At 40.3% G+C, this 24,424-nt stretch overlaps 1 protein-coding gene across 1 annotated transcript in view; it reads left to right on the forward strand.

Moving 5' to 3' along the window:
- LOC145410649 (sodium/mannose cotransporter SLC5A10-like) overlaps positions 1 to 24,424 on the forward strand; it is a 57,141-nt gene that overhangs the window by 23,767 nt on the left and 8,950 nt on the right. Inside the window, exons 5-9 of the mRNA XM_080280763.1 lie at positions 8,038 to 8,142; positions 11,118 to 11,307; positions 11,925 to 12,136; positions 14,751 to 14,859; positions 23,001 to 23,286. Coding sequence (XP_080136889.1) covers positions 8,038 to 8,142; positions 11,118 to 11,307; positions 11,925 to 12,136; positions 14,751 to 14,859; positions 23,001 to 23,286 — 902 coding nt within the window. The remainder of the gene's footprint in view (positions 1 to 8,037; positions 8,143 to 11,117; positions 11,308 to 11,924; positions 12,137 to 14,750; positions 14,860 to 23,000; positions 23,287 to 24,424) is intronic.

Consider the following 24,424-nt stretch of genomic DNA (forward strand, 5'->3'; position numbering starts at 1 on the left):
ATTGAGAAGAGGAGGAAACCAGAGGAGAAGGGGGTGGAGGAAGTGATAATAGAGAAGTTGAGAAAGGAGAAAAGGAAAACAGTGAGGAAAAAATGAAAGAAAGCGAAGAGGAAGAGGAAGAAAAGAGTTGAGAAATGTATTGTAAGTAAGGAAAAAAGATAGAAATAATAGAGGATCTTTTAGGAAAGGAAGGAAGGATTTTAGTATGAAAAATGTATAGATACATAAGAGATGTGTTTATAATTTATGTGGAATCCACTTATGTCTTTTGGTATTTATACTGGAAGAGACGAATTTATTAAGTAAGTAGACTCATCCTATGACTTTTCCTATCTTTCTTCTGTATGCAGGTGCATAGTGCATATTATGATTTTTTGTTTTGTTTTTCTGTCATTGTGCTCTCTCTCTCTCTCTCTCTCTCTCTCATTTTTGAGGGGGGAGAAAGGACTGAAGATTGTACCAAAAACCTCTGATGATACCTTTCTGTGTACTTTTATGTGCACTCCTTTATGCTTGTAAGCCAGTGCATGATGACATAAGTACTGTGCTGTACTGTACAATTCTGTTTTATTTACACTTTATGCTTGTCAGCCAGTGCATGATGACTTAAATATTGTACTGTGTTCTTTTATTTACACATTTATGCCTGTAATCTAGTGCATGATGACTTAAGTATCGTACTGTGTTCTTTTATTTACACATTTATACTTGTAATCCAGTGCATGATGACTTAAATATTGTACTGTGTTCTTTTATTTACACTTTCATGCATGTACTCCAGTGCATGATAGAATATAATCTGCCGTTATCATTACTGTGCAGCTAATCCCTTGATCCCCTTGAACTGAGGGCGCATATTCTAAGTGTGGTGTGGTGAGTTTGTTGCACATAATCTTTTGTGGTTTATTCAGTTCAGTACACCTCACTAAACTGTTCTTCCTTAGTGATTTATTCTCCACATTACATCTCAGTATCCTGTTGTATATTATTGCTACAGACTTCACTTGCAAGAGAATTTTAAGGTGTAAAATGCAAATTAAATTGCCAAGGAAGAAGTGATGCAAAGCTTTGCCTCGTAGAATAAAAAAAAAAATAATAATAATGTCATACAGATTCAAGGAGGTAGGGATTAGAACTACGTGACCTGTATTACTGAGGCTTATGCATGATTGACTGCAATGTTTAATTCCACTTTTTTTTTTTTTTTTTTAAATCTAATCACTCACCCACAGGCTTGTTTTGTTAACCCATGCATTGCCACAGACACAAGTGAGTATTTTATTCAGGCTAAATCATGGTCATTTTATTTAACTGAGGAAATTTCTAGCAGTAGAAAGGTTAATTTATACACTTTTCAACCCTCTAACAACTAGAATTCCCCTCAGCAGAACAGTGTTCTCTTGTTAGCTTGAATAACTTAATGTGTCTGTAAAAGGCACAGTAGGTCAGCCTTTCTTACCCTGTGAGATCATTGTGTTAACAGATGATGTGTGAAGGTTAATATTGTACTTCTAGTCTGATCATCCATAGGCCATAGAGGGTATTAACTTCTTCAGTACAAAGACATTATTAGTAATTAATTTTTTTCCCCATCTTATGAGTGACCATTTTTAGAAACTGTTAACCCCCTTCAGTACAATAACATTTTTTGGATAATTTTGTTCAGTTTAGGAGAAATCCTTTTGTGAAGGAGGCTGGTATAGGTAATCATACATTTCCTTTTAATCCATTTCTGTTGTATTCATTCTTATCCAACACTGCTTTACTGTCTAGTGATATGAGGGGATAAAAATAAAACAAAAGGACTGGTAGCACTAGTAAGGGGAGAATAAGAAAGCAAAAAGAACTGGTAGTACAAGTAAGGGAGGAAGAATAATAAAGCAACCAGAACTGGTGGTACTAGTAAGGGAAGAGTAATAAAAAGAACTACAGGTGGAGTAAGGTAAATGAGTATCTTCCAAGAATTGTTTCAGCATAACTGAAAACCAGCAAAACATAAGTCTTAACTGGACTAATGTATGTTTTGGATAGTTGGACTTTTTTTGCAATGTGTTCACCATGTATAGAAAGATGCTTAGTTCTCTAATGAGTAAAGCTGAAAATATGGAAGTGTAAACAAAGGTTAAAATATAAAGAATTTGGACCTAAATTTAGGAGATTCTAGATAATCAGGTTTAGCATGGTATGTTGGCACAGCCGGTCCGCTTTGACTTGGTATAAAGTTGCCTTCTCTTTATCTTTAACCCTGTCAGTATGATAACGTCTGTTGTATCTTATTCTCGCAAAAATAATATTTAGCTTAGAAGAGACTTTTCAAACTGGAAGTTAGATATACTTTTCATTAACCGCATTGTTACTAGAGATTCACCAAATCATCAGCTGGAGTATTAAAAAAAAAAAAAAAGTTATTGGACTGAAGGAGTTAATGCCCAGCTGGAACACGAGACTAACACTAGAACATGGTGCTGGTCAGCAAAGTGTCTTAGAAAGGATGTAGACTGATTGTTGTATTTTGCTCTTGATTTGTGAGATATAAGCTACTAACTTATGGAAATAAGTGCAAGATTAAGGTGGATGAGCTGCAGTATGCTTGATGTTTTTAAGGACTACATGACCTATTATGTGTGGCTTTTGGCATTGTGTTGAAGTGGCCTTAACACTCAGATATTGTAAGCATTTCATTAACCTTTGTAACTTTTTTTTTTTTTTTCTTAAATAACTACCTGACATATTTGCTCATTCTGGGATGGCATTTTTAACTTTAGAGGTTAGATTGTATCTTAATAAACCTCTTCACTATGAGAGAACTTACATAACTTGAAGGAAATTGTCTGGTAGCAGAAACAGTATACATGTCTGGTTTCTAGGGGCTGAGTGCAGTGCTGTAGTAGTTTTATTCCAAATGTACCAGAAATATTCTATAAGTGTTAATATATATAATACCTATCATATCTGTTAATATATATCATGCCTGTTATGACCCACTTGCGTTGTTTTGTTGGTGTTGTAAAGGAAGGATGTGTATTTGCTAATGTTGTATTTAATCCTAGCTTGCTGTGATGTGAGTATCAAGCTTTGTACTTTTCTTAATACGTGTAGATGAAATTATGGCTTGTTATTTTGTTCTCCATTTTGTACAGTAGTGTGTAGATCCCCTGTCACCTGGCATAACAGAGAGATCAAGGTTAAAATTAACCTTTTCAGTCCAGTGATGCATTTTCTGTTTGATTTTTGTTTCCTTAAGATGATTTATTCAACTTAGGGGAGATTTTTCAAACTGGAGGGGTTAGATGTAGCTTTCATTAACCCATTAACCTATTCTTGCATAAATTAACTAATAGAGATGCTTCCCAGGTTGAAGAAAACTGTTTGGTGATAGCAAAAATGGAATTGAAAATATGTCATTGGATTGAAGGGTTTAAGTGTATCAACCCAGAGACATGTGTTGTAATTAGTTTAACAAAAAAAAAAAAAAAACTTATTTTTTTAACAAGTTATAAATGTACTTATGTTTTGTTTATCCTTGAAAATTATATACAGTACAGTAACCATTTTTTTTTTTCTGTGCCCAATTGATAAAGGGGTCTATGTTTGGTTTATCTTAGAAAATTATGTGATGAAGTTCCTTTTTGTTAACACCTAATGTATAAGCATTACCAATACCCCTATCCCTAGTAACTGGTTATGTAGACCTGTTTATTAATGTAGAATATAAAAAGGCTGACATTCAGACAGCATTATCTGAATCTGCCTGACTGAGGTTTATGTGTAACTAGTTTGCACACTAAATTTCTCCTTTCAATATCCAGTGCTAGACTTGACTTGTGCATGGCATTTTGGACTGACAGTACAGGAGTATTGTGCAGTAAGTCTACTCAATGGTTCATCCCTTACTGGACTGGTAGGTTAATAAACCAACAACTATAGGAAGAAAGGTAGTATTACGAGGGCAGGATATGTGCAGGCAGAATACTAGTTTAAGTGAAACCATTTGTAAGTGAAGCAACACTCAAGGACTACAGTATATTAATTTATTCCGTATTATGTCAGAATTTTGTTGATCCCAGAGGACTAATGCTTAGTTTACATACTCTGAGATGTTATCATCTCTGTTACATTTGCCCACATTTATTTGAGTCAATTTTTAAAAAAGACATATGATGTATAATGTTTGATTTCTCCTCAACCCATCCTTAGGTGAAAAAAATAAATCAGGGTTATGATGATGATTTCAGGCTGTGGTTTTTCATTACACATAGCTAAGTCTATCCATATCATAACAGTAACAGTATACTGTACTCTTTTCTGAAAACACCTACAGTATAGTACGTTATAATAGAGGAACAAAACTGCAATAATGGATGGTTGGAATATTAATAGGCTAGAATGAGGGTAGCTGAATATACCTAAGGACTGGTTCCACAGTTGATTTATTTACTTCTCATTAATACCCAGTAACAGGCTGCATACCTGGTAAACATTGCCGGGGAGATATGTAGCTCACCGAAGTCTTCATGGTTTTGTTCAAGTAATGTTTGTGTTAATGGTTTTTACACTCTCTAACATCAATGCCAAAGGTGACTGCTGAAGCTAAAATTTAGGATTGTAGGTTTTGTTACCATGCCTTAACCCGCGCCGTCCCGAGGACGTACTTCCACGTCCTCACGTTTTGTCACAGCTAATCCCGAGGACGTACTTCCACGTCCTCACGTTTTGTCACAGCTAATCCCGAGGACGTACTTCAACGTCCTGCAATTGCAAGGTTCATAATTTCCACAATTTTCAATTTTCGCGAGTCATTTTTGGTACGTATACACGGGACACCTTCAACAAGATGCCAGGCAGAGACAATGCCTTACCCAGCATGACCTTCTCCCCCCCCCCTGCATGCCCTTTTCTCAGCAATTCACCTGTTATCAGTGACCTGGCCAGTATAGCCATGTCATGCCACGGTACGAAATTCAGGGCCAGAGTGATTCCCCAATCAATGACAATGTGGAGGACAAACTTTACATAGCATTTGAGGAAGAAACAGTTAGAAATGATGATCAGGTAATGTGGCAAAAAAAGGTCAGGTATTAGTGAGTGAAACAATGCTTATAATGCCTATATTACTGCTTGAAAACCAATATACTCTTGTACTACATATAAATTCGTAACAGTAAATAAATAAATACCGTTTATGAGTGGTGTGAAATAGTTATCCTCCCATAGAACTCGTTTTCTTTGGTGCCAGCCTGATAGAAAACCCAGTAAGGTAAGGAGGCTCTCCTACCTGTAATGAGTATTTTAAACCTCAGGTGAGCGATTTCTCTATGAATTTTCGATGTTTCTCACCAAAAGCGAAAGTTTTAGCAAAAAAAAAAAAAAGGGTCGAAAAATGGTCGGGATTGGGGGGTACCAGTGGTCAAAAAGTGGTCGGGACGGGGCGGGTTAAAAAAATAATAATAATAAAACAAAAAATAAAAATAAGAACCTGAAAACAAATCAGCAATTGTGGAAGCAGCCTTACATCAGGGCTTAGTATTCTGACCCAAAACACACACACACACACACACACACACACACACACACACACACACATAAAAAAATAGGTTGAAATTTTCAGGACAAGAGAGAAGGAGTAAGATGTTAATCCTAGTGCCTTCAGCCTTCTGCATGACACGTAAGTTTGCTACACTCTGATTTTGCTTGCTGTTGTTTAATATTACTTTAACACTGAGTAATGTAAAAAGCCTTAATTCATTTATGCTTGATGTAGTGATGTCTACAGTATAATGGCCTCCTAATCACATGCACTAAGCTATTTTCCCTAGAAGTGTGCTAAATCTATTCTTGATGATGCCATAAACAGCTTTTTGTTTTCTAAATGCAATGAACTTAACAATTCAGACACGTATCCTGTTCCTTTGGGCACTTTTCTAAAGATCATCTCCACTTTCTTTATCTCCAACACTTACACAGCTCTGTTGCTGTTTCCTCCTTTTGAGAAGGCTGAGTGCTTTGGTCAGAATTTTGCTTTTAACTATACTTTGTTCACTTTAACTAGGCATAGAATTGCTGTTTCTCTTTCCTGATTACTGAGGTCTGGCAGTATATTAGCATTAGCAGTGTCCTATTCTGCCACAGAGTTACAAGAAATAAGCTGCAAAAAGACAAAAATCTCTGCCTAGTTAATATGAATAACCTGTAAATGATTCTTGTGCTCTCCTCTACCTTCCATAGCATTAACTTTTCTTCAACAATTGTTCTTTCTGTCCTCACTTCCTATAATATTAGTAAAGGTTTAAGTGCTGATAGAGTCCCTCCCATTGTTCTAAAAAATATATGCTTCAGTCCTGACATTCTGCCTAGTCAGACTTTTGTTTTTGTTTATCAGTTTATGTGTTTACGTCTTGCTGGAAGTTCGCTCTCATTCATTCATTCATTCATCATCTAATCCTTTGTTGCCCTATGAGAAGCGTAGTAGCCCAGGGGTAGACAAGTTGCCCCTGACATTTACGATGAGAGTGACCAGCCTCACTCATCGCTGAGTGGCATTACGTGAGCAGTAAACCACAACCACCCCATGGATATAAATCTGTTGAGGCTCGATCCAATTGGAGCCCCATAATTGTCCATTAAACCACCAGGAGCCGTAATTTGCTTATGTGGTTGCCACCCAGCATAGTAAATGGTTTCCTGGTGTACAGGGAACAATTTGGCTTGTCACTCGGTGTTGAGTAACCCGTAGACAGAAAGAAGAGGAAAGAATGAAGGAAAGAAAGACAGAAGAGGAAGGAAGGAAAAAAGGACAGAAGAGAGGAAAGGGCAGTCACCCAAGAGAAGCACTACATCAAGCAAGTGGATGGTGAGTGCCCCCACCTACCACTGCTCTCATTCATCCTGTTGCTAATTAGGACTTGTTTTCAGTTCTTTGTTACCTTGCTGTGTTCTCAACACTTCTAAATCGCTTGTGTCAGTTCCTTGTAAGATTTTGAAGCACCTTTCCACTCTTAACCTTTCAGACTAACTATGAATTCTATCCTGAGTGCTTCACAGGCAAGTTCCTTACATTCCTTTCAAATTCTTGTGCATCCTGCTTTTGGGATATTGGTAAACTTTTATTGTTTTTATAGATATATCAAAAACTTTTGACAGATTGTAGCACAGATTGATTTTTTAATTGCCCATTTAATTTTTCTGTCCATCTGTGTGTACCTTCATTTCAAGTTTCCTTTCTAATAATGCTGTTGTTAATGGCTACTGTTCTTTGTCCGAAGCTGCTGATGGCAACGTTGGTGTTCTTCAAAGTTTTGCTCTTTCACCATCTCTCCACCCCAATAAGTCCTCCCTCATTACAGCAGGCATGCATGACCTGTCTGCGTACACAGGCTTCCAACTTTCGTGCCCTATAATGCAATGCCAGAGTTAATAAGTGCTCTTGTTTCATAATGTGCACAAATTTTCAGCTCTGGAATTTTATCCCTCATTCTGTGTTTTGCTCTGCTTATACTGTAACTTCAACTCTTTTAAGTATCAAGGCATCTCAGTACAGTAGATCCTGATGTTAATTTACTTTTATTTATCTGTGAAGGAACAGCTTTTGTATTTGTTTACAGGCAAGACCATTACACATCTTAGAGAATATTTGGTTTATACACCCCCTCCCGTTTCTAAAACCCCTGTATTCCACTCCAGCCATTCCTTGGTTTCTCACCTTAACTCTGGTGACAGTTTTCCTGCAAGTTACCAGTGCAGTATATTAAGAAGACTGATACTCCTGTGACTGCCACTCATTCTTCTTTTTTCCTTCCCTTATACTGTAAAAAGAAACTGTTATATTCAGCTTCTTGTCATCTGGCACTTGGTCATCCTCTTAGGTCAGTCTATGTACTTTCTAGATCCATTCCATAATACTGTAATCTCTCCCCATATTTGAACATTTTGCCATACGCTCCATCATTCCCTGGTACTTTCCCCAGTCTGATATTCAAAGTGTCATATATTTCTATCCTGTTACTGCTGCTGATGTTATAAAATTGTATTTATTTACAGGTCAACACGCTACCTGAGTACACACGGAAAAGGTTTGGTGGGCGAAGAATACAGACATACTTGGCTGTCCTCTCACTCATACTCTACATCTTCACCAAAATATCTGTGAGTGAACCCCTGAATACCTACCCATTATTATGTTTGGTGCTGATTTTACGTTATGGGATCTGTCTCTGATGAGTACAGTATTCCCTCTTTATCTGCAGGGGATACAGTCCAAGACCCCCAGTGGATACATGAACCCCATGAATAGTACCGAACCATATACATACACTTAAAGGAAGCACTTTATGGCTTCTCTTTGGCATATCCGAATTGCCAGCCTCACTACTCTTGTGTTTTGGGGCCATTATTAAGTAAAGGGTCACTTGAACACAAGCACTAAGATACTACAACAGTTGAGCTGATAACCGAGACGGCTGCTAATGGGGCTATTACAGGGGGACTCATGGATGTCCAAATTTGCTGCAGCATGAGGGTCATGGACAGCCAAGCCTGGAAAGTCGCTAGACCCATTCTTGGACATCTGCACTCACTGTGGCTGTCCAAAACTTCGTAGTCTCCTTCTTCTCTGTATACTTTATCCCTAGCTGAAATTTTTAAAAAATCCATTTACTTTATCAGTTTGGAACATTTCTCATATTTGAGCAGAGTATGTGGAGTCGCATGGAGAGACAGACTGATGAATGAGGAAATGAAGCAGCATGGTGGTGTGGATGTGGATGTGATAGGAAGCATTAGGAGAAACATTGAGGTGGTTTGGCCATGTGGAGAAGATGGAGAGTTAGAAACTGATGAGGAGAGTGTATGTGAGTGAGGTGGAGGTGGAGGAGAGAGAGGGGAAGGACAAGGATGGAGAGATGGAGTGGAGAGGTATATGAGAGAGGGGGGTGTGAGCTTGGAGCAGGGCAGTGAAATGGCAGGGGACAGAGTGACGTGGAGGCGATGTGTTTGTGGCCACCCCTTATGGGATTAAGGTGTCTGGCAAGAGATAGATAGATAGGTATCCCCCGGTTTCACAGTGTAATTGGTTAGGTAAAACCTCATCGTTAGGCGGGGTATCGTATATTGGAGTACTTTTAACATGTAAAGTAATGGGAAGCATTTATCAGCCTTGGGTATATATATACAGTGTATACATTTATTTATTTTAGAGGTGGCCTTATTAATTGAGTGAGTGAGGGATTTCCTAGCTCTGTGGCAAAGCAGAGATCCAGATTTGAAGAATAACTTGAGGTAGCAGTTTGGTATTAGTTTTGCTGTCATCATTGAGCAGTTTCCTGAGGACTGCAATACCCATTGCAAAAGTCATTAGCTGGTTCATGCCCATTGTTGTTGATAAACACATTGCCTGCTAGGGAGTCGAGTCAAGAAGAAGGTGGCTGTCGTCAAAACCCATCATCTGTTAGGAAATGGACATCCAAGATCAGTTTGAGCATCCATTTGGTTCTGCACACAACATCCCTGTGTGATAGCGGCTTAAGTGACTAACGGGCGGGTAGCATACTGTACACAGCGTGGATGTGTTAGACAGGAATGATTCATGTCCCGGATGGGATGGAGCGGGATAGCATGAGGTTTCATCCTGCTACTCAGAACGGCATGCAATTTAGGACTTATGAATTTTTATTTGTGGAATTTTCCATTTAATATTTTCAGACCATGGTTGACCACAGGTGACTGAAACTGTGGAAAATGGTTGCGGATAAGGGGGGACCACTTTACACTGTTTATCTCTGCCTTTGTGAGAACAGAATAAAATATATACAGTACATGGATCAAAGAATGTAATTAATCTGTTTATTTTAATCATACTCAGTACAGGTATTTAAAAAGTTCATCTCATTTAATTATTGATATTATTTACCTGCAATCCTTGTTATCAGTCAGTGATGTGTTCTAAAACATCATTACTTTTTTCCTGTTCAATAGCTGGTACTGTAAACTGTGCAGTTGTAGTAGTTGTTGTAGTCCCAGATTCACCTGTAGTGTGAACCCATTGGACTGCAGGCTGAAGTTCCCCTCCTCCTGCCCTCCTCTTTTGGGCAATAGGGAGGGGAACTGAGAATCATTTGTATAACTAGGAATTGGAGCCACCCAGTTATATTAGTGCCACCATGTGAAGGCATCCCTCTCCAGCACTATAATCTGGGTGAAACTGGCAAGGCTGCTTTAAAGTAGACCTTCCCCCCACTAATGGACTAACTGGGGGGAACCTGATCTGATTAAGTCAGAGATCCAGTATATCTGAAGGTCCCTTCTGAGGTGGGATTTAAAGCACATATTTGAAAATGAATGAGTACAGTAGCATATTCTAGTAGAAAAAAATGAACACTATACCCATTTTACACTAACTGTGGCCCATAACTTCACTCTTCTGCAGTTTATTTTACATCCTTGTTGATGTAAATAGGATAGGAAACACATGGAGGCAGTGGCTGAACTGGTAGAGAGGTGGCCTGCAGTCTTAATGGACCCAGGCTCAAATCCCAGCTGGGGAAGGGAACAGTTTGTGGATTTGAAAATTTCATAAAAGCAGGCTTTACTGATCTGCCAGGAGACCCGCCGCCATGTCCTAAAAATACCCCCGCTAATACCAGAACACCAGTCCTGTATGAGATGGCCCTAGCACGTATTCAGTATGGACAGTGGGTCTTAGTGCCGAAGTGGTGACATGTAGAGGCGTAAGGTATGTGGGAGGACTACTGGGCCTTGGGAACAGGCTGTGAAGCCTGTGCCCAGAGTAGGGGGTGGGGGGAAGTATTGCAACCTATTACACCCCATTAACAACATTATTTGTTATAGCCAACAAAAGTCCAGTGGCTTCATAGTGTTTTAAATTCAGTATCCAGTTTGTCGAGGAATGTTAAAAAGAGGGTTTATTTAAGCAGCAATAAAACTTTAATAGTCATGTATTGTGCAGTTTACTCAGATATATATAAGAAATCAGAATATCAAGAAAAAGAGAAATAGTGAAGGAATCCTGCATTTATTGTATTTACCTTATACATTATACAGTACTGTACTGTATCATCATTGTCATCTTCATTATCCTGTCCTTTTATTTTCCCCCCTTCCAGGTGAACATGTATTCGGGTGCTCTGTTCATCCAGCAATCCCTGCGTGTAAGCAGCCTGTACCTGTCTATCTCAGTGCTGCTGCTGCTGACGGCTGTGTGTACAGTAGTGGGCGGTCTAGCAGCTGTTATATACACAGACACACTACAGTTCTTTATTATGATTGGTGGATCCTTCTATGTAATGATCAAAGGTGAGCATTAATTGGTAGCTGCTAAGGTCATTATCAAAGTTGCTTGTTGATTGTTCAGGTTAGTTGTGTTATGACCAGAGTTGTTTGATACCTAGTACAGTAGTTTGATAACTAGTCACATGGGTGTTCTTGTGATATAACTACTGTGAAAGACAAGGGCTTATGGTACTGTAAATCAGTGCCACTGTCCATCTCAGCACTGTTCTGTCATATTTGGCTGATTTAATGATGATAAGTCTGTCCATTCCTAGCTGAAGAGTTCCTGAGAAAAGACTAATTTGTAGGGCATGGTATATGAAGATAAAAGCCTGACAGAATCCCTGGAGCCTTTAGATTTTTTTTTTTTTTTTTTTTTAACGCGAGGAAGAAGGAACCAAAGACCATGAGCCCGCAGTAACAGTTCCCTCCAAGAGAAAAACAAAAAACAGCAGAGAGCCAAATTCAAGATCCGATCATTTTGAGATGCCTGGACACACTGCGTTTGAAAGACTGGAGATCATAGGCTGGAGATCCTTATATACTGTGAGGGAGAATCATTGAATATTTGATATATGGATTGTGTTTGTGCTTTTGTTTTCCCAGATGTCTGTGTGACAGTTATAACTTTTATCCTCAAGGACTGCAGGCAGTGGGTGGATACTCTGAACTGCAGACAAAGTATCTGGCAGCCATCCCAAGCCAGCTGGTGGCCAACACAACCTGTGGGCTGCCTCGCACTGACTCCTGGAGGATGCTGAGGGCAGCTGACCCTACCACAAGTGACATGCCTTGGCCTGGCTTCTTGCTGGGTCAGATGCCCTCCTCCATTTGGTATTGGTGCAGTGATCAGGTCAGCTTGGGTCGTGTTTCCAAATACAGCACTTGTAGATTAAATATAGTTCGTCTTTGTTCAAAGTCATTTCATATAAAATTGCTTCATTAATAACTCCTCAGTTTCAGTGTACCTTTTCAAAGGCATTTTTGGAAGCTTGAATAGTGTCTGAGAATTTCTCCTGATTTAAAAAATTTCTTACATTTTCTCATGGTAAAATGCATGTGTGTATGACCGATAAGTGGCCAGATACAGGATGATGTAGCCTTTGTCTCTTGCAGTGCTTAGTGGTGGGCAGTAGCTATCCACTGACCACCACACATTATATGGCCATAACTGGCTGTGTACACTATAACATGCCCAGATGAATAAAAGCAAGGTGGCTTCAACTCACCAATGCATGAATGTAAGCACATAGAATCATCTAGTTTGTTTTATTAGCAAATAGAAAGGTTGATTTACATATTTGGCTCTTTATTCTGTTATGGTGAGCATTTCTTTGAAAAAGCTTCAAGTGAAAAAGATCAGTTTTACCCAGATTACTTGCACCATGGACGTCTCATCTGAAAGGCGTACTGTTGGCCAGGGGTTAAGTAACCCATGAATGAACATATTCTTCATTTGAAACTGTTTATGATTCTCCGTAAGCTGTTTTCAAGTCAGATAAGTCTTGCAGTGCATTTTGCTTTTCAGTTGTGAACCTGAAACATGTTTTGCTTAGAGTTGTTTCACCTAAAATTGTACTCGTAGTGTTGAACTGATCAAGTTTTTTTTTTTTAAATTAATAATGCAGGTACTGTATACTGCTGAGTCAGTGATTAATGTACACATGTAATCTATGTAGACTTTAATTCAGTACATTTGACTGGACAGAATACACTCGACAGGTAACACATTAATTTTAGCCAGAGCGTTTTACGGTACAGGGAGTCCCCGATAAACAAAAGGGTTAGGTACCTTTAAAATCTTTAATATATCGATTTTTAGTATATTGAAGCATTTTCCCCCATAAGAAACTCAAGAAAATGAGGAGATGCTTTCCAGGAGCCCCCCAAAAATCGTCAATTAACTACTGTACTCTGTATTGTACTAGGCTGGTTGTAAGTTCTCAAATGTACAGTAGAAATGTTAAGAAAAGTTATATGAGCTTTAAGCAGTTTCTGTTTATCAAATCACTGAGTAAAAAATAGAAAACAGTACAGTATAGTATATACAGGTGAGGCCCGATCTCACTCATGCCCTGGCCTTCCTCGTGCCTCTTGATATTTCAAGCTTGCTCTCCAGCATCAGGGTATGGTGTTGCTTCTTCTTGAGAGGCTCCACAGATGATGATGGTGAAGGTGATGGACGATGAGGTGGCATCATGCAAGATGTGAAAGATTCTCGGAGTACAGAAGGCATGCACTACACAGCCGGGGAGCGGGAACAGACTGGGACAAAGTGGAGGTAGTTGCTTGCCTCGCCATACACAATAGTGGCACTGCGGTTGGTCACACGCCAAATTTGGATAATTTTCTTGTAGCGCTTTTTGTACCATTGAACCATATGCTTTTCGCATAGGGGAATTTGTCCTATTTTTTTCACTTTCGTACCTTTGAATTTTCGTATATTGGGGCTTCGTATATCTGGGACTCCCTGTACTGTATTTGTATTCTTGCTGTCCCCTGATGGCTTTGTTTAATATAAGAGAGATATTTTGAAAGAGGTGTTATATACCAGATCCGAAACCCCCCCTCCAGTTCAGAAAGTCTCCCTAGAGCTAAATTTAATTGTTGGTAGGGAGAATGAATTAAAAAAAAAAAAAAAAAAAAAAAAAGGTTTATACACAGAAAAGGCAACAATCTTTAGTCAGCATGCTTCCTTATATCTTCATTTGATATACTGTAATAGTTTAGTGTTGTGTTCCAGTGATGGACTTGAGAATGATATGAGAATTGTATAGGCAGCCATTATTGTCAGTTAGGAGTGCTTTCCAAAATATCACAACTTTTCCAGTGCAACTGGTGCTGTATAACATAAGGGAAGCTGGTAAATGAATGTCATTGGTAGCAGTGGAAGTTTAGTAGAGAATTTTTCTGTAATATACCATGAACTTAGGGGGGGGGGGGGGAATGAAGAAGTGCATCAAAAGGTGACCTACTATGTAATGAGTACTCCATCCATTTGTCATCCATTCCTATGTTGCCCCATGAGGAACGTAGGAGCCCAGGGCTAGGCAAGTTGTTCCTGACATTTAAGATGAGAGTGACCAGCTTCACTCATCCCCAAGTGGCATTGTGTGAGCAGTAAACCCCAACCATCCCATGGATATGAACCTGCACCAGCTCAATCCAACTGGAGCACCTTAAATACCCACTAAATCACCAGGTGGCATAATTTGGTTATATGGCCACCACCCAGCGTAGTAAGTGGTTCCCTGGTGTACAGGAAGCCATTTGGCGTGTTGCCCAGTGTACTGTAGAGTCGCCTGTTGGCAGAAGGAAGAGAATAGATTGAAGGAAAGAAAGACAGAAGAGGAAGGTAGGAAAGGGCAGACACCCAAAGCAGCACTACGTCGACTGAGTGGATGGTGAGCGCCCCCACCTACCACCTTTAATGAGTACACTGTACTTATACATGTTACTTGTTGCAGATGATGGTACAGCGAGTAATGGCAGCCCGAAGTCTGTCACACGCAAAGGGAGGCACCATATTTGCTGGATATGCTAAGCTCCTCCCACTCTTCATAATGGTTATGCCAGGTGAGTGTGTGTATGCCTGTGCTAAGCTCTTCGTCATTCAGTGCCTGGTGAGAATGAGTACAGGACGTCCCGTGCGATTTTTGAGAAATCACGTAGTTATTCTGGGACTAAATTTGAGTAAAAACTGCTATATCACCCTGGGTCCACTTCTCAACCATTATAGAGCTACGGTTACTGATGATCGTTATAGTTACCTGGTAATTATGAGGGAGACCATTTTTGCCCATTTGGTGATACGTAATTTTAGCTTCATAATAAGTGAGAATTTAACCCAGATTGGTATGGGATTTCTTACTCAGAATTAGCCCTAGAATAACCTGGAATCTTTCAAAAAATTTTTTAGACACCCAAGATTTGACCCACAAAGTTTTTGAAATGTAAAAGAGCATTCAGTACAATATATGAGAAATTAATTGTTACAATATTGACAACCGGTTATTGTGATTTTAATGTTGCTCTCGCCTTGATGGTTTTTTCCCGTCTTTTCTTGCTTTCTTTGTCCGTTAACCCCTCCTACTCCTTTTGAAATTGTTTTTCTGACTGTGCTGGGTTGAACACTTGGAGCTGAGCAATGTGGGATGGAGCACACTCCACTCTTGCAAGACAAACTATAGTCTGTTTATCTGTCTATCGCCGGATTCCTTAATCCCATATGGGGTGGTCACAAACAAGTCTCCTCCATGACCACATGGTCCTCCATCATTTCAGTCTTGCTTCCAGCTCACACTTCCCTCACTCGTACACCTCTCCACTCCATCCCTCCATCTCATCCTTGGCCTCCCCCTTCCTCTTCCCCCCTCCACCTCACTCACATACACTCCTCAGTAGTCTCTCACTCTCCATCCTCTCCACATAGCCAAACCACCTCAGTGTATTTCTCCTAACACTTTCTGTCACATTCACGTCCACACCACAGCGCTCCTTCACTTCCTTATTTGCCAGTCTGTCTCTCCATGTAACTCCACATGCTTCTCTCAAATAACTCATTTCCACTGCCCTCACTCTTGGCTTGTGTCCTTCCAACAAGGTCCAAGCTTCACTCCTGTACATTAGAGTCAGTATCACAGTACTGTCATACAGTGACTTTTTTACTTCCATGCTCACATCCCTGTTTCTTATCACTGCTTTTAAAGAACCAGCAACCTGTTTTCCTTGTTGTACCCTTTCAAGCATTTCACCCTCCAAATGTCCATCCTTACTCATCACACTACCCAAGTACTTAAATGCACCCACAGTTTCCATTTTCTCCTCATCCAACCTCACTATACATCCAGTGACTTCATTTCTCTCAAAGACCATAACTTTATTCTTTCCTGCATTAACGTTTAGATTCTGTTTCTTCCAAACTCTTCCAAACTCATTCTCCAAGCCTTGCAGTTCCTCTTCTTCTTCACTTAACATTACAGTATCATCTGCATACTTCAGTACAGGGAGTTCCAAACGTTGCCCTCTCTCATTAAAGCTGCTCCAACATCCACTGCCCTACCTTGTATCTCTTTTATTAACCCATTCATATACAGATTGAACAACCATGGAGACATGACACGTCCTCGTTTCAGTCCAACATTCAAATGGAAAAATTCACCCAAGTCACTATCCACATGCACTGTAGCCTTAGCCCCCACACACATACTCTTCGCAGCATTCAGCAACTTCCCGTTTACTCCATATATTCTTAATATTTCCCACATTCCTTGTCTGTCCACCTGGTTATGTGCTTTCTCCAAATCCATGAAGGTTGTATACAACTTCATTCCCTTTTCTAGAAACTTTTCCACTAAAGGCCTAAGAATGAATATTTGATCTACCTGACCTCCTCCCTTCCTAAAATCTCCCTGTTCTTCACCGACTAATTCTTCTGTTACTTCCCTAACTGTGTCAATAAGTATCGTACCACACACTTTTCCTATTACACAAAGAAGACAAATGCCCGTATGATTGCCACATGCTTCTTTTTCCTTATCCTTTGTGCGGGGGAATAATTATACCTGACTTCCAGTCCTCTGGGACTTCACCTTCCTCCCAGGCCAGTCTGCACACCTTCCATATCCATTCTACTACTATCTCTCCCCCATGCTTCAGTATTTCACCACACACTCCATCAATTCCTGGGGCTTTCCTCATTTTGACTTTCTTCATTGTTTACATGACATCCATCCTACTGATTTTTTCCTCTTCTCACCTCCCTCCTTCTCCTAGCCACGTAGCCTCACTTCACTTTCATTCTCTGTTTAACAGTTCCTGAAGTGTTCTCCATCTGCTTACTTTATCTACCATCTCCTCTAGGAATCTAACCATTTTTATCTTCCACTCCCTGATTAACTTCTTTATCACCCTGTCTTACTCTCTTCTTTCCAGAACATTTTATTTACATTCCCTCCACTTTACACTCAGATTCCTTCCAAATTCCTCATCCACTTTCTTCTTACTCTCATTTACTAATCTTTTCACATTTCTGTTCCTCTTTACATATACCTCTCTCTTCTGTCTCTAAACTTCCTCCACACCTCTGCATCCTATCCACTCACTATATTCTTTCTTCTTTTGCACCACAGCTTGTCTCACCTCTTCATTCCACCATGCTGTTCCTTGCACCCCTTTTTGTCTTCTCTTCACCGCACACACCACCTCACATGCAGCACACATCCTTCCTGTGAATATCTTGCACATCCCATCTGCTCCAGATTATATTTACCCAATCACTCCTCCACTTCTCTCTTATATTCTGCCTTTTTTCCATCCTCTTGCAACCTTTCCACCCTCCTTGTATGGACTACTTCCTCCTGTACTTCCCTTCTTCTGTTCCTCCATTGCATTTGAACCTTGATTTTCACCACCCCCACATGGTGGTCAGAAACTCCACTCGCCCAACCTCTGTATGCTCTTGCAACCATTACACACCTTTTCATTCTGTCATTCACACACACATAATCAGTCATTGCCTTCCGGTCGTTCAGTTCACCACCCACCCTTCTCATCACTCGCCACATATACCTGTGGATCATTTTGTGTCTAAAGAGGGTATTGGCTATTACCAACCCCCTCCCCACACTCATTCCTTTCAAACTTTTCCATGGATGCTTTATCTATCATTCTGTGTTTGTCTGTCTATCTATACGTCGATCTGTCTGTCTATGGCCAGACATGATGATCCTGGAAGAGGTGGCCACAGAAGAACTGCCTCAAATGTCATTCTGTCTTCTGCCATCTAGTAACTCTCCAACTGACACCCTCTCTCACTCATATCCCTCTCAACCCTGTTCTTTTGTCTAATTCTCAGTCTCCCTCTTTCCTTCCCCCTTACACCACATATACTCTCATTCTCCACTCTTTCCACATGACCAAACTGTCACAAGGTACTTCTCCAGATGCTTTCAAACACATCCACATCAAGATCACAACATTCATTCATATCTTTATGTATTTGCCTAACTCTTCACATAACATCACATGCGTTACAGATTTTCCATGTAATATGTATATACAGTTTGCAAAACTCCTTACCAAATGTAGTAACATAACTTATTGGGGGGGGGGGAATGGTGGTGGGCTATTATGCTCCCACCGCTCCCCACTTTTTTTTTTCCTTCCCATACATGGCCATTGTTAGTTCAAAAGAATCGACAGGCATACAAAACACAATTCTGACTTGTAAGAAGAACAGAGGCAATTGCAAGTGATTCAGTCGTGAGGGAATTTCTGTTGATAAACAATCCTCTCCTAAGAGCTGAATTATGACGGATTGGTTTGTTTGTCATATTTGATAAGGTAGCCAAGGACAACTCCTCTAATCTTGAGAAGGTTAAAGGAAGGACAACAGTGTACAGTTATTCCTAAGATACAGTCATAATAACAGAGAGATGGTTAAAGAAAAGAATACAAATATGGAATGTATAAGTGCTAGTAGTAGTAGTTGTAGTTAGAGTAGTTGCAACCAAAGACTCATGTGAACATGAACCCAGTGAACTGCAGGGTGAATTTCCTCTTCTGCAGTCCTCCTGGGGATAGGGATAGAATAGAGGGACAGGTGTATAACCAAGCAGTGGAACCACCTGGTTGAACTGGTGCCACCACATGAAAATGTCCCTCCCCAGCACCGTGTAAGTGCTAAAGCCATGATAACGAAGAGGAGGATAATGGAGACAGTAAGAAGAAACAATACAGAAATAAGAGAAACAAATGGCCTCTTATTATCTCATCTCTTTGACTACCAGATTTTGTTTGTGTTGTCAGAAGACTTACACTTTCTTCCCCCCCCCCCTCCATTCCTAAAATTACCCCCTAGACATTCTGGTATAAGAGCCAGTTCTGTTGCCTCCACTTGGCTACTCTGGTGCCTTATACTTCCTGCTCCAAATCTTTCTTCCTTCTCACAACTAATGCCATACTCTTATTATTGCATAAAGATTACTTTAGCATGCTTATGAGTTTCCAGTCGTCATTATTTTTCCCCTCAAATTTATCATAGTGGTATTCCTTCACCCAGTCCGTTTGTCTGTTTCTTCATGATTTCTTTCCTCTAATATCTGTCTGTCTATTGCCAGACGCTCTGTACATCAATATAATTGCCCTATCTTATAAATACTGTGGTGGTGTGTGTGTTGGGAGTTATGTTGCACCAGTGTGCAGTATTTGTTTACGTCTCAAGTCTGCTATGGTTCAACCAGTGTAACAGTGTTGCTCTGACATGATGGACATGATATGTGAGCAAAGATTGAAGCATAACATAAGGTCTCCAACACATCTCCCTTTGTGGTACTTATAAGTGAAAGTGATTGTACAGTGCGGTGTGTATGTGTGTGTATTACAGTACAGTTTGTGTTCAGAACTGTGTGTGTGTGTGTATTACAGTACAGTACGTAACCCACCTCAAGCCTCAGAATCTACCGATCATCCACTTGAGCAGATCATTTCTGTGTCTCACGTAGGTGCTTTTGCTGTTGTCTTTCTTCTTCGCTTTAATTTTTACTAGTTTACTGTTATATTGCTGAAATACAGGTAATATTTTGTCACGAGCAGTCTTACAATCTGTACAGTACAAGCAGTCATTTGCATGGGATTGCATGAAAATGTACATACCCCTTTACAGTACTGTACTTACCAAAAAGTATTTTTACATGCAATCTTTTACATAGGTCACTGTTAATATGAGAAGTAGAGGATTACCCATAAGAGGAAAATGATGGTCATTATTGAACCCTACCATGGGATTTGAATTTGTGAACCTAAAATGCATGTGATGTGCAAGGGCACGGTAAAATTTTTAAAATTTGGAGATATGCAGTGGAGTCCTGAGGGTGGTAGTAAAATAGTACATGAGAAAGTTATTTGTTGATGTGTTGATAAGTGGATCTTAATTGTCAAACTTATGAGTACAAACGGGCAGCTGTATCTGTGAGAGTGAGTGAAAAGTCAAACAAGGAATCCTTGGTCAGTAATGCTGTGAATTGTTCAGTGCTGAGTTCACTGCTGTTCAACTTGGCAGTGGAAGTAGTGCCTAGAGAGCGTAAAAGTGGACTACTATAGGAGCTGTTATATTTTGATGATTTAATTGATGATTAAATTAATATGGAGGAATTATTATAGTGAAAATAGGAGAGATATCTGAAAGCCTAGTGAGCGATGAACAAGGTGGCTCTAGGAATGGCAGAGGATGTGTTGATCAAATCTTTGCAGTGAGAAAGATAGTGGAGAAGGCTTGTGAGAAGGACTATAAGGTGTTTATGGCATTCACAGATCTGAAAAAAGCATATGACAAAGTAGACAGAGATGGATTGTGGAAGGTTTTGAGCATGTATGGTGTAGATGGGAAGCTGCTAGGTGCCATTAAGAGTTTTTATGATGGTAGTGAAGCATGTGCAAGGGTAAATGGGCATCTAAGTGAATGGTTCATGATCAGTGTGTGCATGTGACAAGGTTGTGCGATGTCCCCATGGTTGTTCAATATATATACTGTATTGATGGGGGATGAGAGTAGTGAAAACATAAGTAATGGAGAGAGGGATGGCATTGGTAATGAATGGTGATGGTTGGAATATCTCAAATTTGGTGTATGCTGTGATGCAGTACTCACTTGCAAATACTGGACAAGAGCTGGGTAGACTAGTGCAGAATTTTGTAGATGTCTGTGAGCATCGTGCCTTGAGAGTAAATGCAGAAAAGAGTAAAATGATGGTTATTGCGAGAGAAGGTGACTCCCAGTGTAATGTTACTGTGAATGGAGAGAGACTGGAATTGGTGAGAGAATTCAACTACCTGGGTACAGTGACAGAGAAGAGAGGAAAATGTGCAAAAGAAGTGGGAAGTAGAGTGACACAGGGAAGGAAAGTAGCTGGTGCTATGAAGGCCTTGATAAACAGAGGATTGAGTGCTGCAGTTGCACGAGGCTTACATGAAGGAGTGTTAGTGCCAACTTTAACATACGGGTGAGAAACTGTGGTGTGGCATGAAAATGAAAAGTCAGGAGTGAGAGCAGTGGAGATGCGACTGTTGAGGAATGTATGTGGAGTACAGAGAGTGGATAGGATAAGGTGTACTGTAATGTGATTCGTGAAAGATGCGGAGTGAGGAAATCTGTGGACACCAGAATCAGAGAGAGTGTACTGAGATGGTATGGTCATGTGGAGAGAATGAATGACAATAGAGTGGTGAAAAAGGTATATCTGAGTGAATTTCAAGGAGGGAGGAGGCGAGGTAGGCCAAGAAGTTGTGGAGAGATATAGTGGATGAGTGTGTGTGGAAGAGAGATATGGAAGTTGGTGAGGCTAAGGGACTGACAAGAGATCAAGCAGGGTGGATGAATTTTGTGCGGAGAAGTGCATGATCAGGGATTTGTAACCCCTTTTTAACGTGAGAGCGTTGGATTGACTCTTTCGGATACAGTAGGTACATGTGAAGCTGCGGTTCGTGGTGAAACTTGTTGGTTTATCAGATGGAGCCAGGGGTCCCTGGGCTTGAATGATAAGTGGATGGAAACATGGCCCATTGAACTGGCCAAACTTTGGCTGTCTGGACGCTACTACTCCTCACCCCTCCCTGGAGTGGGAAAGGAGGTCCGGATAATGATTTAATTTTGATTGCTGAAAGTGTAGAGGAGAGGAAGGGATTGGATGGAAGCAATGGGACTGAGTGCTAATACTGTACTGGCAAAACAAAAGGTCATAGTCATTAGGTGTGAGGGAAGTAATGTTGTGCAATGACGTGTATGTCCTTGTGCTTTGTGTGAAAAGGGAGTTTGGAGGAATTCTAAATGTCTACAACCTGTAGTAGGTGAATCAACAAATGATGCCATGGTGTTATAAGTAGTCTGCAGGATGTGAGAAAGTTTCAGTTTGTGGCATGTAGGGAATGGAAATTGTTAATTGGGGAAACAGTCACATGGAATTTGCAAAGGAATTTTGTTACCAAGGGGACAAGTTGACTCTGGATGGGGGAGCAGAGGCTAGCTTCTTTGCTAAAGTGAGAAGTAGATGGACTTCTTCACCTTTCTCTTTTTTTGCTAATCCCTTCTTTTCACTTAGTCAGTCCTCCTCTTCTTTCTTTCTGTACCCTGGAGGTGATGGTCAGGTAGTTAGAGTAGTCTGTTGTCTGAAAGGATGTTAGTTCAGTCCCAGACTGGAGCAGGGAGCAGTATGATCAGAATTTTGTTGAAGCAGACTTTACAGATTATCCTCAGCCCACCAACATGTCATAAAAAAACACTCTCCCTACCATTACACCAGTCCAGAATGAGGCAGTCCAAGCATATAATCATATGGAGGGTGGGTATTAGTCCAGTAGTAGCGATGTTAAGGTGTGAGACATGCTGTAGGGCTGTTGGGCCTTAGGTAACAGAATGTCATGTCTGTGCCCAGAAAAAAAATAAATAAATAAATAAAAAATGCTCTGGCAGGTATGAATGCCCTTTCTTTCAGTCTCTCTCTTCTCTCTCTCCTTTTTCCTCCATGACTAATTCTCATTACAGAATATCTCTGCCATTCTTCCCTCTTTCAGAATCTGTTCTTTTCTCTCCACCTTCCATCCCTGTCTCTCATGATCTGTCTCCCACCCCTCTCTTTCAGTTTCCATCTCCCCCTTTCCTCTTTTCCTCCTGCATCCCTCCCTCTCATTACTGTATTTCTTTGCCACCCCCTCTGGTACAGGTATGATATCGCGAGTGTTGTACCCTGATGAAGTAGGCTGTGTGGACCCTGAAGAATGTTACCGCTTTTGTGGCTCCCGTATCTCATGCACCAACTCAGCCTACCCCAAGCTGGTGCTGGAGTTTCTGCCCAGTGGGGCCAGGGGGGTCATGCTGTCTGTCATGTTGTCGGCACTGATGAGTGATCTGACCTCCATATTCAATTCAGCGTCAACCTTGTTCTCTATGGATATCTGGTCCATGTGCCGACCGAGAGCCTCCACAAGGGAACAGCTGCTGGTGGCCAGGTGAGGTGCTCCCCTAGTCCTGTTCATATCTCATTCAATTAGTCCTGTTCATATCTCATTCAGAAATAGGAGTTTTCCTAGAGCAGGTAGTAACCAGAATATAACAAACAGCTCTGAATATGGTACACTGACTATGAATGAGAAATTATCTACACCATTGTTAGTAAAGTTTATATGTGCATCATTGTGGCATGGCAGACATCTGGCCGGAATCAGTTTCACTGCAAACATGGATTAGCATCTCACTGGTTATGGTTTCAGTGACTGCAATTACTGTACAGTGGAGTCTCTTTCATCCAAAAATCATGGGACTTTCAAAGTTTCGTTTAATCGATTATTTCAGAAAAAAGATACTGTAATAATATGTAGGATACAAGGGAACAGTATTGTACTCACCCATCACCCATTTCTGGCAACGTCTAGCCCACCACCACCACCAGCACCCCAAAAGCCACTCAACCATCACCAAAACACTTAATACACTGTAGTAACTACGTATGTAACTGCACTTTTGTAACTGTAATAGAAACTGCCAACTTAAATAAATCTTCACTCAAATAAACATTCACCAAAACAATTACGTAATTCACTGTAAGCAATTCGAACAAAAAGTCTTAATCCTGATTGTTTTTCATATTTTCTGTTTCCTTATTCAATCATTTCCACATCATTCACATCATCTCCCACGTCATCCAAATCTTCTGAGGTGGCGGATGGGGGCTGGCGCAACCAATGCTCGCTTTAGTGACTAGCGAAGCAACCGTAAACTAACTCTAGTGGCGCGAAACAAGACCGCTGTTTGAATTTTCATATAGATTTCAGATTTTGGCGGTTAATCGAAATGAGAATGCTTAGTGAAACTTATGGGTAATGGCATATTACAGTTAAAAGAATTTCGGATAAAAGAGACTCGACTGTACTTAGAAAGGTAAATCACACTGGCTACTCTTTCTGTTTAGGTAAGCACAATTTGGGGGGTAAAATTATAGTTAATATGTAATTGGTGGCATTAGTAATTCAAGTTGCACATACTTTATTCAGTGAAACTTACTCATCTAAAAAGGGTTTCCCTAAGCAGAATGAGTTATGGATTAATTAAGTTCAGAGTAGCTCTATTTGTGTTAGGTCATGAAGGACC

Source organism: Coenobita brevimanus, chromosome 86, assembly GCF_032717465.1.
Source record: "Coenobita brevimanus isolate Jiangsu-jjx chromosome 86, ASM3271746v2, whole genome shotgun sequence".
Lineage (NCBI taxonomy): Eukaryota > Metazoa > Arthropoda > Malacostraca > Decapoda > Coenobitidae > Coenobita > Coenobita brevimanus.